Here is a 17845-nt window from a genome sequence, read left to right on the forward strand (position 1 = left end):
GTGAGTTTAGGAGTGAAGGTAAGAGGAAAACCCCAGATACGAGGAGATGGTGGTAGCATGAATAGAAATAGAAAAGTGAAATATTTGAGATGAAGGTGGAAGATAGAGTATTTCAGACATGTTGCTTTTGAGGTGCTTGTGGTATATTTAAGTCAGAGTGTCAACTGACAGATGGAAATGTAGCATTGGGACCTGCTTGGGCTAGGAAGCATGATTTGGAAGTCATTCATCCGTGTAGCCGTGAAAGTAGGTGAGATTTCAAAAGTGAGCAATACAGAGAAAGAACACCTAGGCTGTGTGTAAACACATTTTTTAGATTTGTAAAACATTTTATCTCCAAGTGTTGTTTTTTTGATGAGAGCTGAAGATCTCACAAAGTGACATCTATTTGTTAAAATTCTCAGTGATTTTTTCACTGATTTTTTATTCCTTCCCAGAAAATAATGGACAACTTAATTTGTGAAGAATGTAATAATTTGAACTATATGTCAGATTTTTTTTTTCAGTTGTATCATCTTTATTTATAATTTTTTTTAACGTTTTTATTTATTTTTGAAACAGAGAGAGACAGAGCATGAACGGGGTAGGGTCAGAGACAGAGGGAGACACAGAATCCGAAACAGGCTCCAGGCTCAGCAGTCAGTACAGAGCCCCATGCGGTGCTCGAACTCATGGACCGCGAGATCATGACCTGAGCCGAAGTCGGCCGCTTAACCGACTGAGCCACCCAGGCGCCCCTATGTCAGATTTTTTTAAGCGCAAAGAAACTACTTAAATAAATTATGCAGTTTTGCTTCTTGTGAAAGCATTTCTTTTCTGCTGAATGGCTTTCATGTTAAACTTCCACAGTTTTGTTCTTCTCAAACATTGGTACTGAGCAGGTCCTAAAGCTACAGAAAAAAACCTCTACTATCCAGAGATACTGGGAAGTGAGTCATCTTGCGTGACCAAGTTTTAAATAGCCCAGGAGTAAGCTATTAAGAATCAGAAATAATTTTGGGGCACATGGGTGGCTTGGTCGGTTGGGCGTCCGACTTCGGCTCAGGTCATGATCTCACGGTCCGTGGGTTCGAGCCCCGCGTCGGGCTCTGTGCTGACAGCTCAGAGCCTGGAGCCTGCTTCCGATTCTGTGTCTCTCTCTCACTCTGACCCTCCCCCATTCACTCTCTGTCTCCAAAATAAATAAACGTTAAAAAAAAAAATTAAAAAAGAATCAGAAATAATTTTAATCTGTTTTAGGAAAGTTAAAAAAAATGAACCCTATTGTTCCTTGGTGTATTTAACTCTTTACCATAGCTTGACCTTTATTTAATGAAGATCGAGATGCAGATCATTTTACGCTTCGCTTATTTCACTTATGTTGAAATATATGCGATGTAAAAATAGAAGATAAAGGAATATAGGAGATAGCTGGTAATTTAACAGTTGCTTTCCTTCAAAAGTTTGCTTATTTTTTCTTTTCATTTTCCTCTTTCTCACTTACAGTAATTTGGGGAGAGGGAACAATGAGAATATGAGTAAGAGACCAACAGATCTGGTGGTAAACAGAATGAGATTAGTTTTCTTCTTTTGTAACTGGCAAATCTGTCATGTAAGCAGTTCTGAAAGAAGGATTCTAAAAGTGTTTTTGAGCAATATTAGCCTTTAATGGACATAATCGTTTTGGTGTTTAAGTTCTGTTGAGTTGAAGGAACATAAACCAAAAATGGATTCATCACTTAAGAGTAAAGCTTGATGTCAGCCGTTTAAAGTGATTTGAAAATGAATAAAAACAAAAAGGTCTAGAGATTGCTATAGCTTTAACTCTCAATTATATTTTAAGTTAAAACCTTTAGTAGAAATTATTTTGGATAAACATTAATTTTCTCTTAAGACTTAATATAGGCCTTGCATATCTAACTTCGTATTACAGTTTTTTTCTTTCTTTTTTTTTCTTTAGCCGTTTGAATTAACATTCAGATAATTTGGAACATAAAATTAATTTTTTTCTTTGCTATTTGTCTTTTTATTAATAGAAATGGATGATGAAGACTGTGAAAGAAGAAGAATGGAATGTTTAGATGAAATGTCCAATCTAGAAAAACAGTTTACCGATCTCAAGGATCAGTAAGTAGTGATGTCAGAAGGTCATTGTCACTGAATCTCAACCATGTCACATGTATACTGGCACAAGAGAAATTCTATTCACTGAACTATTTTCCTTTTTGTATTTTATGAGACTATTCTAAAAGAGGCTTCAACTATTTGCCTTCTGAAGACCTCATTAACTAAACTAAGGGTTTTGAGACAGGTTTGGGGGTGTATAATAAGATTTCTATGTGGATGTTGGTAATTAAAATGTTTTCCCTGGGTGGTTGGACCCTTGGTTCTAATTTGCTTCTTTCATTTCTTTGTTAAATGATTGAATAAAGATAGCTTTTTAAAAATCTTAGAATAACAGAATATTTCCCCAAAATGGCATGTGATTTTTGTTTTAATCAACATTGGGTAATACATACATGTTTTCACATTAGTTTGCCTCTGGAAGCAACTGTGTAAGGTTGGCAGATATCCATCCTTACCTGTGAGAAAATTGATGCTCAGAGGAGTGAAGTGATTTGCCCATAGTTCATCAGCAAGTGATAAAGTAAGCTAGGCCTTCTGCTTCCTAGTACTAGTGACTAGTGACTTCCTAGTGACGTTCCTTCCACTAAGGCATTACTTTGGAGGAAATATAGGGGAGTAGAAAGAGCACAGGCTCTGAATCCAGGCTTTTTTCACAGATTAAAAAGGTGTAATAGTAGCTATTTTATTGTGAACTGTTAGGATTGTATGAGCAGTAGGTGAAATTCTTAGTCTTGGCTGGCACATAGTGGTGCTTATTAGATACTGTTTTCTCCCCCTCTTTATAATGCCAGAACTCTTATGAGAAGTTGGTTACACAAGAATGGGCCCCAGTGATTTGAGAGAACAGAATAGATGCAGATGCATATTAAAAAAAAAAATCTTAAATGTGAGCTTTTACTTCAGAACTTGCTGGCAAGGTCATGGGGTATAGCTACGTGTTAGGAATTGTAAATGAAAGAAACTTCTGAGACTATAGACACCTAATTTATTTGGAAGCTGGCTCTTCAGTTCATTAATTCTTCATAATTTTGCTGTTTATTCTTCTCTCTTACCTCTTCCCTAGAGAGGCCCAGAGAACAGATGAAAACATGGTTAATATCTGGAATTGCCAGACTAAAAGGGGACAGATTTGTTTATCAAATGTATCCTGCTGTTTATGACATTTCTGGTCTTAACTTTCATTGGTATGAGAGGTGAACATATAAATGTTCCAAGCTAGTGCAGCATATTGATATAAATAATCCAAAATTTAAAACTTTGGCTTTAAAAAACATGGTATCATTTTTTTATTCTAAAGATTTACATTATTGATTGTAAATTTGAATCAGTTTGGATCCCCAAGGGATCCATTATTTGGGCAACATGGAGAGTTCATCCAGAATCATTCTGGAAAAGAGGAAACAAATTTGTATTTTTATATTTTAGCACTGGTAATCCATGAATGAATAATTCTCACACAATTAAGATACACCTATTGAGCTTTTAAAGTGTATTTTATGGTTATCCAAGAAATGAAAAGTACTGTAAAGCTCTAATATAATATATTACAAAGGAGAACTTTGCACCTAGTCAGTCTTTAAGCCTACTCTTGCTCATCTTGGGGCTGGCAGTTGCCTTGAATTTTGCATTTTCATGGCTCATTACCAGCCATTTCTCCCACCAGCCTCATTCATCTCAGAAACATATTAACAGTAGACCCGTTACCACTATTAATAGGATTCTTTCTCAAGAGATTGGTATCCAGGGGTGCCTGGTTGGCTCAGTTGGTTAAGTGTCCAACTTTGGCTCAGGTCATGATCTTAAACGGTTTGTGGGTTCGAGCCCTGCATCAGGCTCTCTGCTGACAGCTGGGAGCCTGGGGCCTGCTTTAGATTCTGTGTCTCCCTCTCTCTCTGCCCCTACCCTTCTCGTGCTCTGTCTCTCTCTCTCAAAAATAAACATTAAAAAAAAGAAGAAGAAATTGGTATTCAGAAATGTGTTTTAGAAAGAAATAATCCTTGCATCAGGTTTATAATTATCTTTTTTTTTTTATCTGCCCCAATTGCATTGTTGCTATTTTTATTCTGTTGTACTGTGAGCAGTCTCAAATCCTCTGTAGAAGAGGTGGGAGATATGATAACAACAACATCAACAAATTCTCCTGCTTCTCCTGTTCTAGCACCAGAGGGCATAATAGCACTTCTTTCATAAGGCAGAAAATCCACCATTTGGCAGTTTGGATATTGGTGGAAGGTTCTTCCACTTCATTAAAAAAGATAGAGGAACTTACACTGCCCAAATTTTCATGTATTTCAATGTTCAGTATCCAGTAAACATTAATTGGGCATCTACTCTGAATAGTATTGTGGTTGCTGCTAAGGGACTCCTGATTCTTGGCTTTGGTGAGTTTATACTTGAATTTTAAGGTTGTTGAAATGATACTGATTTTGAGGAATCTATTCTTTTAAAAGGGTAGTTAATTGAATATTGTTAATTCACATAGCCTCTTGATTCAAGACACTGTTCACCTATTCAGGATACCTTATTGATATTTTAAGGCTGATGTTTTTCCAGTACATTCATCATTTGTATTGAATTTTTAGCATTTTGCCTGAAGTTGTATTTATGATTTCAAAAGCTGTAGCTATCACATTATAGTTTTTTGACTTTGCACATTCATTTATCATTGTATCTTGAGTTTTAGAAAAATTTAACCCAGAGATGATAATGTATTATTTTGGTAGTTAACTCAGATAATTTTTCCATTTTTGTTTAGAAAAATATTTATTGTATTAATACTCAAAGTTGCTCGAATACTTCAAAATCATACAAATCTTTATGCTAATTATAATGATCAATTATAGACATTCAATATTGATTTTCTTGTCTTTTTTTTAAGCTTCTATTTTAATTCTAGTTACTATACAGTGTTATATTAGTTTCAGGTCTACAATATAGTGATTCAATAATTCCATATATCGCCTGGTGCTCATCACAGGTGTGTTCCTTGATCCCTATTGCCTATTTAACCCATCCTCCCAGCCCCCTCCCTGATTGTCTTAATTGTATTGGTTTATATTTTCTTTATCTTTTAAGTTTATTGATTTTTGAGAGAGTATGTGCAAGTGTGTGCAAGCGTGCATGACAGCAAGTTGGGGAGGGGCAGAAGGAGAGGGAGAGAGAGAGAATCCCAAGCAGGCTCTGCACTCAGTGTGGGGCTCAGTCTAATGAACTGTGAGATTATGACCTGAGCTGAAATCAAGAGTTGGATGCTTAACCAACTAAAGGACCCAGGTGCCCCCACTTCATATTTTCACGAAGAAAGATAATTTTTATATGAAAGCCAGGTATTGTAATGTTTTCAAAAGCTAACTGCTAGTTATACTAACACCTACAAGCATAATCAGTGGTTTCTTTTAGAACTTACTACATGCCATCCTTGTGACATATTCTTCACCCTTGATAAAGTAATGAATGTCAAAAAAAAGAATTTACAAATGATCTTAAATTGTTAACCTGCTTTGAAATTTTTAGGATATCTATGAAATGCACAAAGCCAGGATCACAAGTGCCTTTTGTAAAGAATGACAATGTAGACATCCATCCTTAAAAAGAGTTCTATCCTGTAGGATTATTGCCAGAAGTAAACTTTGAGTTGTCTGTCATTGATAATCAAGGTGAAGTTAAAGGTGTGACAGCTGGCAAATTAGAGTATTTGTATGTAAACTCACAAATACAGCAACAGGGGTTCCCAGCCCCATATTTCATTTCTGCATCCACTGAGCAACCATTTTGTTATACCTTCTTCATTTGCAGTCCAGACAAACTGGGTATGCCAGAACACAAGTTCTGTAGCCATTGGTTTTTACCTTCATCACTCTACTTCCTCTTTGTTCTTTAAAAACCAAGTAGGCTGAATATTATAATACTGTTTTTCAGGAAAGGTGGAGAGAAGCCAGGGAATTTTTTATTTTGACAACTAGTAATGTTTATATCTAAAGTGTTCAAAATGATTTCTTTGTTTTTTAAAAAAATTTTTAGATGTTTATTTTTGAGAGAGAGAGAGAGAGAGAGAGAGAGAGAGAGAGAGAGAGAGAGACACAGAATCTGAAGCAGGCTCCAGGCTCTCAGCTGTCAGCACAGAGCCCAATGCGGGGTTCAAACTCAGGAACCTGTGAGATCATGACCTGAGCCAAAGTCAGATGCCTAACCAACTGAGCCACCCAGGCACCCCGATTTCTTTTGTTTCTTTTAAAAGTGTTTTAAATAACCTTTTCTCCTTGAATTGATTTATTGTTCTGCAGTTAAAACAAAACCAAACATGTAGAGTGCAAAAAAGTAGTAGCTTAGTTGTATTTTTTGTACTGAGTAAATTATTGAAGAATGATATATCTAAATATAAAATCTACTTTGTGATTATGTGCATAAAGTCAAGTAATGTAACTGAGTTTTTCACTTAAGATCAAGAAAAAAATACACTTGGTAGGTTATTAGAATATGAATGATATTAGGAAGAGATAATGTTTAAAATGGTATGTTAGCCTTTGTTGGGCTTTTAAAATTAATATTTTAATTTTTGCTTTGTTAAGACTTTATAAAGAACGATTAAGTCAGGTGGATGCAAAACTACAAGAAGTCATAGCTGGAAAAGCACCAGAATATTTGGAACCACTGGCAACTTTACAAGAAAATATGCAAATTCGTACAAAGGTAGCAGGTAGGAAAGTGAAACATCTTTTCCATTTAGTAGAATATGAACTCTTCACTAGATTTAAAAGGTGTTTGTCAAGTGAGTGTTTCTTGTTAGTGAAATCACAAATATATTTACAGTGAACAGAGCATTTCACTCAATCAGCCCATAATCATTTATTAAATGCCTCTTGCTTTCCTCTGCTGCTGTGGGATATCAGATTGCTAGCAGTGTTGTTGAGACGATACTTCCACATGTGAAACAATTAGAGACATGATACTTTTATTAAGAGCAACTGTTAGTATTTCAGTTGAATTTTCCTGTTACCTAAATTAAGTTTCAACTTAGTACTCTTAGTACTTTTCATCTATAGGAGTGACAAGGATTTTTTTATTTATAAAAACATCGACAAAACGTTTGATCAGGATGTTATGGAATAGGGAATTAGTCTTCAACTCTGTAATTTAATGATAATTTATTATTTTGATAAGTTTGGTCACTGATTTGTGGCTACGAATAAATGAAAATATACTATACTTGTATGGTTAAATTTCAGTCTTTTGTTATTATTGGAATCCAGCCTCAGAATTGTGTCCTAGCACACATGACAAAGGATACATCTGTTTGAAGATCACTTATGTTTTTTCATAGTTGGACTAAAACTGAATTTTAACTAATGGAGGTGCTGATTTTTTTTTTCTTTTTGGGGGACACTAATTGATCCTCCTGTACCTATTATGTAATACCTAAAGCATTGTTCATAATAGGTTCTTTTTGTATTATTTCTACCTTAAACCAAATTTTATTCTTGAATGCTTAATATTGAATATGTAGATGATATGATACTTAACTTGCTATTTTTACAAGTTGGCTTACCACACTCTGAAAAGTAAACAAGTCCTTAATTTTCTTTGACATTCTAAAAGAACTAAGTGATGCATAAAGCTATACCCATACATACTCAAGTAACTAAGTGCATACAAAGCTGGTGAAATCTGAATAGTGTACGGATTGTATGAATGTCAATGTCTTGGCTTTGATATTGTACTCTAATTATGTAAGATATTATCATGGGGAAAACTGAGTGAAAGGTCCAAGGGAACTACCTGTACTATATTAAGTTGGCAACATTTTGTCAGTCTATATTCATTGCAAAATAAAAGTGAAAAAAAAAGAGGTTAAAAGAAGATAGTAAAAAAAAAAAAAAAAAAAAAAACAACTAAGTGAGACTTACTGGATATTTAGGAAGAATTACTTGAATCAGTTATTCACTTTTCTACTATGTGGCCTCTTGTACAGAGAATATTGTGTGTGCGAATGTGTTGCTAATGGCACAGTTCCAGATATCTGTCCCATGCCTTTACTGTATAAGAAAGAATCACATTTCTAGGGTCAACTATGGGACTGAGTTTGGTGTATACATCTAGAGCCTTTGTTTGCCATTTTTGTGATGGTGTATTTGCACGCCATGTTTTATACTATTTTGCACTATTGTTTCATACTATTGCTTTCAGGTAGCTTGAAGTGAAACTCTCTTGAGCATCCATTCTCTAGAAAAATCAGGAGCACTCAAACATCATTATCAGTTTATACATTTTGTTGTATCAGTTTATACATTAATCCTTTTGGAAGGTTTGGACTCTGAAAATAATAGTTAAAAAAAATAGTGGTTTTGTTGGTTATGGTATCCACTTGTTACTTGGAGAATATGTGATTAATGAAACCAGAGTTTATTGACTATTTCCATTATGAGTCCTGAGAGATTACTTTTCATAGGAAAGGAGTTTTATTTTCATTTTTCTCATTCTCTATCAAACATTTTAGGAGTATTCTTTAGAAGAATGGAGTAAGAACTAAAATTTGCAGTGTTGTTTCTTCCTCGCTCTTAAATTCTTAATTCTCTAGGCTGCCTTGATATGGATTTTAACTGAGCCTTTTTATTTTCAATTTTTAAAGATTAAGTTAGAATCACTTGTCAGTTTCTTCCTGACTCATCTTATAAAATACAGTTGGACAGAATTCCTGTAGGGAAGTGTTAACGAAACTCATTAATGCTAACGTAATCAGAGTAATTGTGTTTGGTTGCAGGAATCTATAGAGAGCTCTGCTTAGAATCTGTAAAGAACAAATATGAATGTGAAATTCAAGCCTCTCGCCAGCATTGTGAGGTACTGTTATTTTACTTTTACTTTTAATCTAATTTCAGCCCTTCAAGTCTTTCTGAGTGTGGTAGGTAAAGTAAATAAAATAAGTGAAACAAAATTAAATTGTGCTTTAGTTTATCACTTGCATGATTTTTTTTTTTAATACAAGTGCAGCAGAAGCTGTATTGTAAATAGGACACAAAGAAGGGACCATAGAAAAGAATGAAGGGAGATAATTTTAGAAGTTTTGCAACTGTTACCTTAAAAAGACTTTGTCATGATCGTGTCATTTGGCATTGCTGAAAATATTAGTGTAATTAGTATAATATTCAAGTTTAGACTAAAAAAGTGTGAATCTAGTGGTACAGTTGGAATGTTGGGCTTATTATTAATTTGACTCTCTAGACCTATTTCCTCATCTTAGGACAGAATTCTCTATTTATGGGGAAAAAATAGATGTATTTTTCTCTATGGAGAAAGTCTCTTTGGATAGTGTTTAAAACTAGTGCTCATTTTGCAGATAACTTTTCATATAACATAGGTAAGATCATAAATACATTAGTGGAAATAAGATAACAAATTCTGTCATCATTCTTATCTTTTATTATTTTATTCTATCTTTGTAAATTATTAAAATATTAAGAGTAGATTAAAAAAATGGTGGAATGTGTTTCATTTTATTCATTCATTTATTTATTTATTTGTTTATTTATTTATTTATTTAATTTATTTTTGAGAGAGAGAGAGAGAGAGAGAGGGAAGGACAGAGAGAGAGGGAGACACAGAATCTTAAGGAGGCTCCAGGCTCTGAGCTGTCAGCACAGAGCCCTATGCAGGTCTTGAACCGATGAACTGTGAGAACATGACCTGATCCAGTCAGACAACCCACTGAGCCACCCAGGCATCCCTCATTTTCTTGATTACAGCTGAGATGAAACATCTTTTTGATGTTTACTGGCTGCTTGGATTTGTTTTCCTAAGAAGTGCCTGTTCATATCTTTTGCCTTTATGTTGGGCTGTTAGTGTTTTCCTCATCAACTGTAGAGGTTCTTTATATATTCTGGATATAAATGCTTTGCTGGTTATGTGCTTTGCAAATATTTTTACCCAGGCAATGGAATGTCTTTTCACTCTTTTTGATAACTTGGTGAACAAACGTTTTACATTTTAATGTAGCTGAATTTATCATCTTTCCTTTATGATATGTGCTTTCTATGTCTTTCCCATTTTGAAGTAAAAAAAAATGTATTTTGCTTTTAAACGTTGAAATTTTGCTTTTTAACGTTTAGATTGCTAGACTACCTCTAATTCATTTTTGCATGTGGTATAAAGTATGCATCTAATTTGTTTTTGCATATGGATAGGTAACGTCGACACTGTTTATTCCATACTCTGTTGTTATACCAGGAATCAGCAATTCCATCTTTTTCCCCCATCTTTTTTCTTCATCTTTTTTATATCAAATGTCCACTTATATGCCAGAGTGTTTCTAGCTGTTTTTTTTTTTTTTTTTAAATATTTATTTATTTATTTTGGGGAGGAGTGGCATAGAGAAAGAGAAAGAGAGAGAGAGAATCCCAAGCAGGCTCCGTACTGTCAGCGCAGAGTCCAGCACAGGGCTTGATCTCACAGACTGTGAGATCATGACCTGAGCTGAAATCAAGAGTCAGACACTTAACCAACTGAGCCACCCAGACACCCCTGTTTATAGCCATTTAAATTTGTTTCATTTGTCTGTTTGACTGCTTCTGCACTGGTAGCATAATACCTTGCTTTCAGTCTAGTAAGTCTTGGTAGTTCAATAAACTGATAATTTTACCTTGCTCTTCTTATACTTGTTATTGTTAAAATTTTTTGTTCTTGTTTAGTAACATCTTTTAAAAAATTTACTTTTTATTTCTTGCTGCTGTATAAAAAATCATTTTGTATATTGATATTCAACCTTATCTACCTCTCTTAATTCTAATAATTTAATTACAAACTCATTAGATTTTCCATGTGGATAGTAATGTCATTTGTTAATAATGGCAGTTTGTTTCTTCTGATCTTCCTCTTATTTGTTTTGTCTTAGTGGCACTGATAGAACATCATAAACTAGAAGCAGTGAAAGCAGATTGTGGTTGGGTTCTTGATTTTAAGGGAGTGCTTCTTATGGTTTTCTAATATTTACTGTTGGGTTTTGGTAAATACTCTTTATCAAGTTAAGGAAATTTACTTTTATTTCTTATTTTCTAAGGTTTTTTTGTTTTGTTTTGTTTTGTTTTTTTTTTACCATGATAGTTGTTATATTGTATTAAAGGCTTTGTCTACATCTGTTGAATTAGTCATGTTTTTTGCTCTTAATGTATTTTCTAATGTTAAACCATCCTTGGATTCCTGGAATAATTATTTTTACTGTGAATTACCAGATTCAGTTTGCTAATATTTTGTTTAGAAGCTTCATTTCTATGTTTATCAGTGAGACTTAATTTTTAAGTCTCATACTGTCCTTGATTTGATCTCAAGATCCATAAAATGAGTTAGGAATATCCCATATTTTTCTCTTCCATGGAAATATATAGTTAAGATTGCATTCATCAGTTCCATGGGTGCTTAGTACATCTTGTCTTTGTATATTTTTAAACAGCCTCATACTTATAGAAAAGTTGCAAGAAAGTACAAAAGAACTTTTCTGATGAAGATGACAATGAGTTGGCAACATGATGCACCATCACCCCTGAATACAACAAATGAAGGACACTCTCCTGTATAACGATACTATAATCATCAAAATCAGGAAATGTACACTGATACATTATTACTGTCTAATCCTCAGACCCCATTTAAGTTTCAGCCGTTGTCCCAACAATACCCTTTAGAGCAAAGAGATCCAGTTCGGATCACTTGTCTTTGTCTTTGCATTTAGTTGTCATGTCTTGTTTCCTTCCATGTAGAACAATTCTTCAGTCTTTCCTTGACTTTCATGGTCTTTACAAATTTGAAAATTTCAGTCCAGTTATTATATAGAATGTCAGTTTTGAATTGGTCTGCTTTTTCTTCATGATTAGAGTTGGGTTTTGCCTCTCAGTAAGAATATCACAATAGTGATGTGTTTTTTTCACTGAATTCTATTAGGTAGCACACAATTTTGACATGTACCATTATTGGTGATGTACACTTTGATCACTTGACTTCGGTGTGGTGTCTTCCAAGTTTCTCTAAGTAAACTTACTTTTTTTACTTATTGTGATTAATAAGTACTTTGGGGAGAAATACTTTGTGCGAGTATCTTATTCCTCATAACACTTTCCGTTCATTTATTTATGTATGGACTTATCCTAATTTTTTGTCTGCTTCATCTTTCAGTTACTGAAGGAGGTGTGTTAGAATTCTCCGTGTGATGGTGGATTTGTTAATACCTCCTTTATTGTTTTTTTATTATTATTAGTTTTCTTCTTTATGCCCTAAGAAAATCGACCTACTGTTCTTTTCACAGTAGTAAAGTCATTCACCATTTCAGATCTGGAGGCCAAAGGTACTGATAATGAGATGCCCCACAATGCATGTCCACTGTTGTGGATTCCTTTGATCAAAAAGGATGGTACAGTCCTGGGGACTGAATGCTCATGATTCCAGAGCTCCCGGCTGAAACTTATCTCCTGTGGAATTTCTTTTATCTTTTTCTTTTTTCTTCTTAAAAAAAAATTTTTTTAACTGTGGTTAAGAACACTTAATATGAGATGTATCCTATTAACAAATATCGAGTGTGTAATACAATATTTTTAACTATAGGCACACTTTTTGTACAACAGACCTCTAGAACTTAATCATGATGTATAACTGAAACTTTATACCCATTGAACAGCAACTCTCCATGTCCCCTTTCCCCTAGCCTTTGGCAACCACCATTCTACTCTCTGCTTCTACGTGTTTGACTAGTTTGTATATCTTATATAAGTGGTATCATGCAATACCTGTCTGTATGTGACTGGCTTATTTCATTTAGTATATTATCCTCAGGGTTGATCCATGTTGTAGCACATGGCAGGACTTCGTAATTTTTAAAAAATGTTTATTTATTTTGAGAAAGAGAGAAAGAGTGTGAGCGGGGGAGAGGCAGAGAGAGAGAGAGAGAGAGGAGAGAGAGAGAGAGAGAGAGAGAGAGAGAGAGAGAGAGAGAGAATATCCCAAGAAGGCTCTTTGCTGTCAGAGCAGAGCCAGATGTGTGGCTTGATCTCTGGAACTGTGAGATCATGAGCTGAACCAAGGTAAGAGTCAGACATCCCTGGATGTTCTAATTTTTTTGACTGAATAATATTTCATTGTATGTATATATCATATTTTCTTTACACATTCATCCTTCAGTGTACATTTAGGTTGTTTTCCACATCTTGGCCATTGTGAATAGTGCTGAAATGAACATGGGAGTGCAAATCTCTTTGAGATCCTGATTTCAGTTCTTTTGGGAGTATACTCAGAAGTAGAATTGCTGGATCATTTCGTTCTATTTTTAATTTTTTAGGGAACTTCCATACTGTTTTCCATAGTGACCACACTATTTTATAATTCTGCCATCTGTGCACAAGGGTTCCAATTTCTCCATATCCTTACCAACACTTAACTTTTGGTTTTTGGGTAACAGCCATACTAATAGGTGTGAAGTGATAGCACACTGATTTTAATTTGCGTTTTTCTGATGATTAGTGATGTTGAACATCTTTTCATGTACTTCTTGGCCATTTGTATGTCTTCTTTGGAGAAAGGTCTATTCAAGTCCTAATTTTTAAATTGAGTTCTTTAGAGGCACCTGGGTGGTTCAGTTGGTTAAGCGTCCTGACTTCAGCCCAGGTCATAATCTTGCAGTTCATGAGTTCGAGCCCTGTGTTGGTCTCTGTGTTGACAGCTGGGAGCCTGGAGCCTGCTTCGGATTCTGTGTCTCCCACTCTCTCTGCCCCTCCCCTGCATGCTATGTATCTCTCTCTCTCTCAAAAATAAAGATTAAAAAAATAAATAAATTGTGTTCCTTATGTGTTTTTAATATTATTAACCCTTTATCAGATACATGATTTTTGAGTGTTTTCTCCCGTTCGGTAGGTTGCCTTTCCACTCTCATTGTTCCTTTGTTGTGCAGAAGCTTTTTAGTTTGACATGATCCCATTTATCTCTTTCTGCTTTTGTTCCCTGTGCTTTTGGTGTCATATTCAAGAAATTATTGCTAAAAGCAGTGTCATGATGCTTATCCTTTATATTTTCTTCTAGGGGCTTTATAGTTTCAGGTTTTACATTAAAATTTTTAACCCGTTTTGAATTTATTTTTGTGTATAGTGTAAGGTAAGGGTCAGATTTCATTCCTTTGCATGTGGCTGTCCAATTTTTTCCACACCACCTTTGTTGAAGAGACTAGCCTTTCCCCATTATGTATTCTTTGCACCCTTGTTGAAGATTTTGTTCATGGGTTTATTTCTGAGCTCTTTTCCATTGGTCTATATGCCTGTCTTTATGCCAGTACCATACTGTTTTAATTTCCATAGCTTTGTAATATATTTTGAAATTAGGTCATGTGAAGCCTCATTTTTTCTTTCTCCAGATTGTTTTGGCTCTTTGGGGGGTGTGTGTGTGTGTGTGTGTGTGTGGTTCCATATTAATTTTAGTCTTTTTTTCTATTTCTGTAAAAAAAAATTCCATTGAGATTTTATAGAGATTGCATTGAATTTGTGAATCACTTTAGTATGGACTTTTTAAACAATATTAAGTCTTCCAGTCTAGGAAAGTCTTGATTTATTTGTATTTCTTTCATCAGTGTTTTATAGTTTTCAGTATACAAGTCTTTCATTTCCTTAATTTATTCCTAAGTATTTTGTTCTTTTTTATGCTATTGTAAATGGCATATGTTAATTTCTCATGGTTTATATATCTACCAGTTTATTTTAGAATTTTTATATTTCTTAATAAGTGTAACATTTTATCCTTTTTAAAAGCACTTTACTCTGTAACAATGATTTTTGCCTCAAAGTCTATTTTGTCTGATAATTAAAATAGCTTCTGTAGTTTTATTTGGCCTGGCATTTACTGGCCAAATTTTATTCTTCATTTTATTCTATTCTTTTTTTCTTCCAACTTTCTTATGGTATATTATAGGCATGTTATTTGTAAATAAAGAGCTAATGTGTTGATTTAAAAACTATTTTAAGAATCCCTGTCTATTAACTGGTAAATTTAGTCCAATTATATTTGTAGTGATTTTTTGATATTTAATACCAACCTGTTTTATATTTTCTATTTTTTCTGCTTTATCCTTTTTTATTCTCTGACCTTTCCTGGCTGTGTGTGATTTATTGAGTTTTAAAACTTGTTATCATACATTTATACTTTCTATTTCTATAATGATTAGCTTAATTTTTCACCATGCATATCTACATTAGAATCAAATATTAATAACTCTGTCCTCCTCTTGAATTAAAGGACACTTGAACTAACTCTAGATACTCCCGCCAAAGTACAAGTTACAGTTTTCAGTACTTTAGTTCCATTTTGCTTTTTTACCTTTCAAATGAAGCATTATTTTGATCTCCTAGATTTAGTTGACGTAGTTCTTTTTAGGTTTATGCGTACTTTACTCGTTTTTTTTTGCTCACTGTTTTTGAGTTGCAACCCCTCCTTGCATATTCATTCTTTGCTTCTTGAAGAACATCCTAACATTTCTTCAGAGAGTCCCTTAGTGGTAAGCTCAGTTTTTATTTGTCCAAAATAGGTTTATTTGTAATAATTCTGGAAGGACAGTTCAAGGGGATAAAACATTGTAGGATGACAATTGTTTCCTCTTAGCATTTTTAGGGTTTTACTTTCCACAGTCTGCTTAGAAGTCCCATTTTTAGATAACTTTATTTTCCTTCCTTTCACTAGCTACTTTTAAGCCTTTTTTATTGTTGTTATTCAGTTCCTTTACAGTGTGTCTCCACAGAGATTATTTTTCTCTCCTTACTTGGATTTGTTATGCGCTCTGAATCTAAGAATTTGTTTTACACTCATTCTGGAAGTTTCTCAGATATTATCTTTTCTGGTATTGCCTTTCTTTCATTTTCATTATATTTAATATAACATTATCTGAAGTTCTTCAGAGTCTATTTCTGCTGTGTGTGTGTGTTTTTTTAAATTTCTGACAAATCTCACAGCTTTTTTCCTTATTTCATGATTCTGGACTATAGCAGGCTTTATTGTTAGGAATTCTGTGAGCCTTGGACAGAGGATGTGGTTCTTCAGATAGTATCTGCTTTTATTTCTGCTAGTTTGTTTGAACTAGGCATCCTGCTGTGCCAATAGCACATCCGCTTTAATTTTTTGGCTTGTAATTTCCTAGAAGATGCAGGTAATCTATATTTGAATCTCAGATATGTAGAGGTCAGGCCCAAGATGACATATTTGCTGGAAAAACTTCTTTTCCATTTATTGCCTGACACATAGGCATTTCCCTCAGGCGAATCTTTTCTAGTCTGCCTTTTCCTTGAAGGTATAACCCTTCAGAGCTATGCAGGAATCCCAGTTCTTGTGTCCCTGCTTTGCTTAGGCCCCAGATCTTTTTCCCAAACAGCCACTAAAAACCATGCCTCTAGGTTATTGACACCTGCAAATAACCTCAAGGAAACCATAGCTTCAAACCAGGTTAGCATGCTGGTTTTTAGCTCTTTATTTTTGGTCCTTGAGGATATCTCTTACTTTTTTTAAGAGCTTAACTATACTTTTAAAAAGATGTTTGTGGTATTTTATTTAGAATATCTGTCTAGGTATGTTGGGAAGTTCTGTTTGGTTTTGAGTATTTTTGTTTTTGTTTTGACAATATCTCATCTATATTGTCAGAAATAAAAGTCCACAAGGTATTTTCAAATAATATTTTTTACATAGACAAATATATTTCTTTCTCTTCCATCATTTTTCAGCTTTGAAAGTCTTCCCTCCTCCATAGAGATGCCAATTATTTACCTAAATTTCTTCTAATTTAGGTATGGCTTGTTTTTTAAATGCTTAATATTAATATTATAAATGATCTATTTACTTATATAATACCAGTGGTTCAAGGGCATTTTAGACAGAGGAAATAAAGGCTGGAAGGGAACTTAGAGTGTTATAAATTTTATATTCACGCTCATTTTAATCCTTACCACACCTTATGAAAGGAATTATCTTGATTTTATGAATGGGGCTCAGAGAGGTTAAGTAATTTGCATGGGGTCACACAATTAGCAGCAGAACCAGGACTGAAATCCTTTGATGTTTCTAGTCATTCATGCAATTTACCATTAAATCTGCACTTTGTTATTCAGGGCTTTTTATTTGCTTATTTCTTAGTTCTACATTTGGCTCATATAGAAATAACTGAGAGGCACTGGAAGTGGGAAGAAGGCAGATTCACTGCCAATTGTCAAAATAAGTTTGATTAGCAGCAGGTAGAAAGAGGGGCCAGGACCAGAGATTAGACATGTTTGTGTGGGTATACATACAGAGCGCATGCCAGAACACCACAGAGGCAATCGAGTTAGCAGATGGTTTGTGTCAAAATAAGGAAGGAGATCACATTTATAGAATACTACAGTGTGCCAGACACTGGGACAGGTGGTGATGCTTTTTTTAGGTTCTCTCATTTAAGCCTCCCCACAGAGCTGGAGATGAGTGTTAAGATCAACAGCAGGTGGTGGCAAGATCTCAGACCCTGAGGGTTCAGGGTTAGGATTCTAATTTTTAAAAAAAAAATTTTTTTTTTTTAACATTTATTTATTTTTGAGACAGAGAGAGACAGAGCATGAACAGGGGAGGAGCAGAGAGAGAGGGAGACACAGAATCTGAAGCAGGCTCCAGGCCCTGAGTTGTCAGCACAGAGCCCGACGCGGGGCTCGAACTCACAGACTGCGAGATCATGACTCGAGCCAAAGTCGGATGCTTAACCGACCAAGCC

The 17845-nt window shown here is 34.5% G+C and overlaps 1 protein-coding gene across 1 annotated transcript in view; it reads left to right on the plus strand.

Moving 5' to 3' along the window:
- Positions 1 to 17845, plus strand: part of BRMS1L (BRMS1 like transcriptional repressor) — a 30381-nt gene that overhangs the window by 1740 nt on the left and 10796 nt on the right. Inside the window, exons 2-4 of the mRNA XM_019426138.2 lie at positions 2016 to 2106; positions 6675 to 6802; positions 8864 to 8943. Coding sequence (XP_019281683.1) covers positions 2016 to 2106; positions 6675 to 6802; positions 8864 to 8943 — 299 coding nt within the window. The remainder of the gene's footprint in view (positions 1 to 2015; positions 2107 to 6674; positions 6803 to 8863; positions 8944 to 17845) is intronic.

The sequence above is a fragment of the Panthera pardus genome, unplaced genomic scaffold, assembly GCF_024362965.1.
Source record: "Panthera pardus isolate Hobbes unplaced genomic scaffold, ASM2436296v1 HiC_scaffold_24, whole genome shotgun sequence".
NCBI lineage: Eukaryota > Metazoa > Chordata > Mammalia > Carnivora > Felidae > Panthera > Panthera pardus.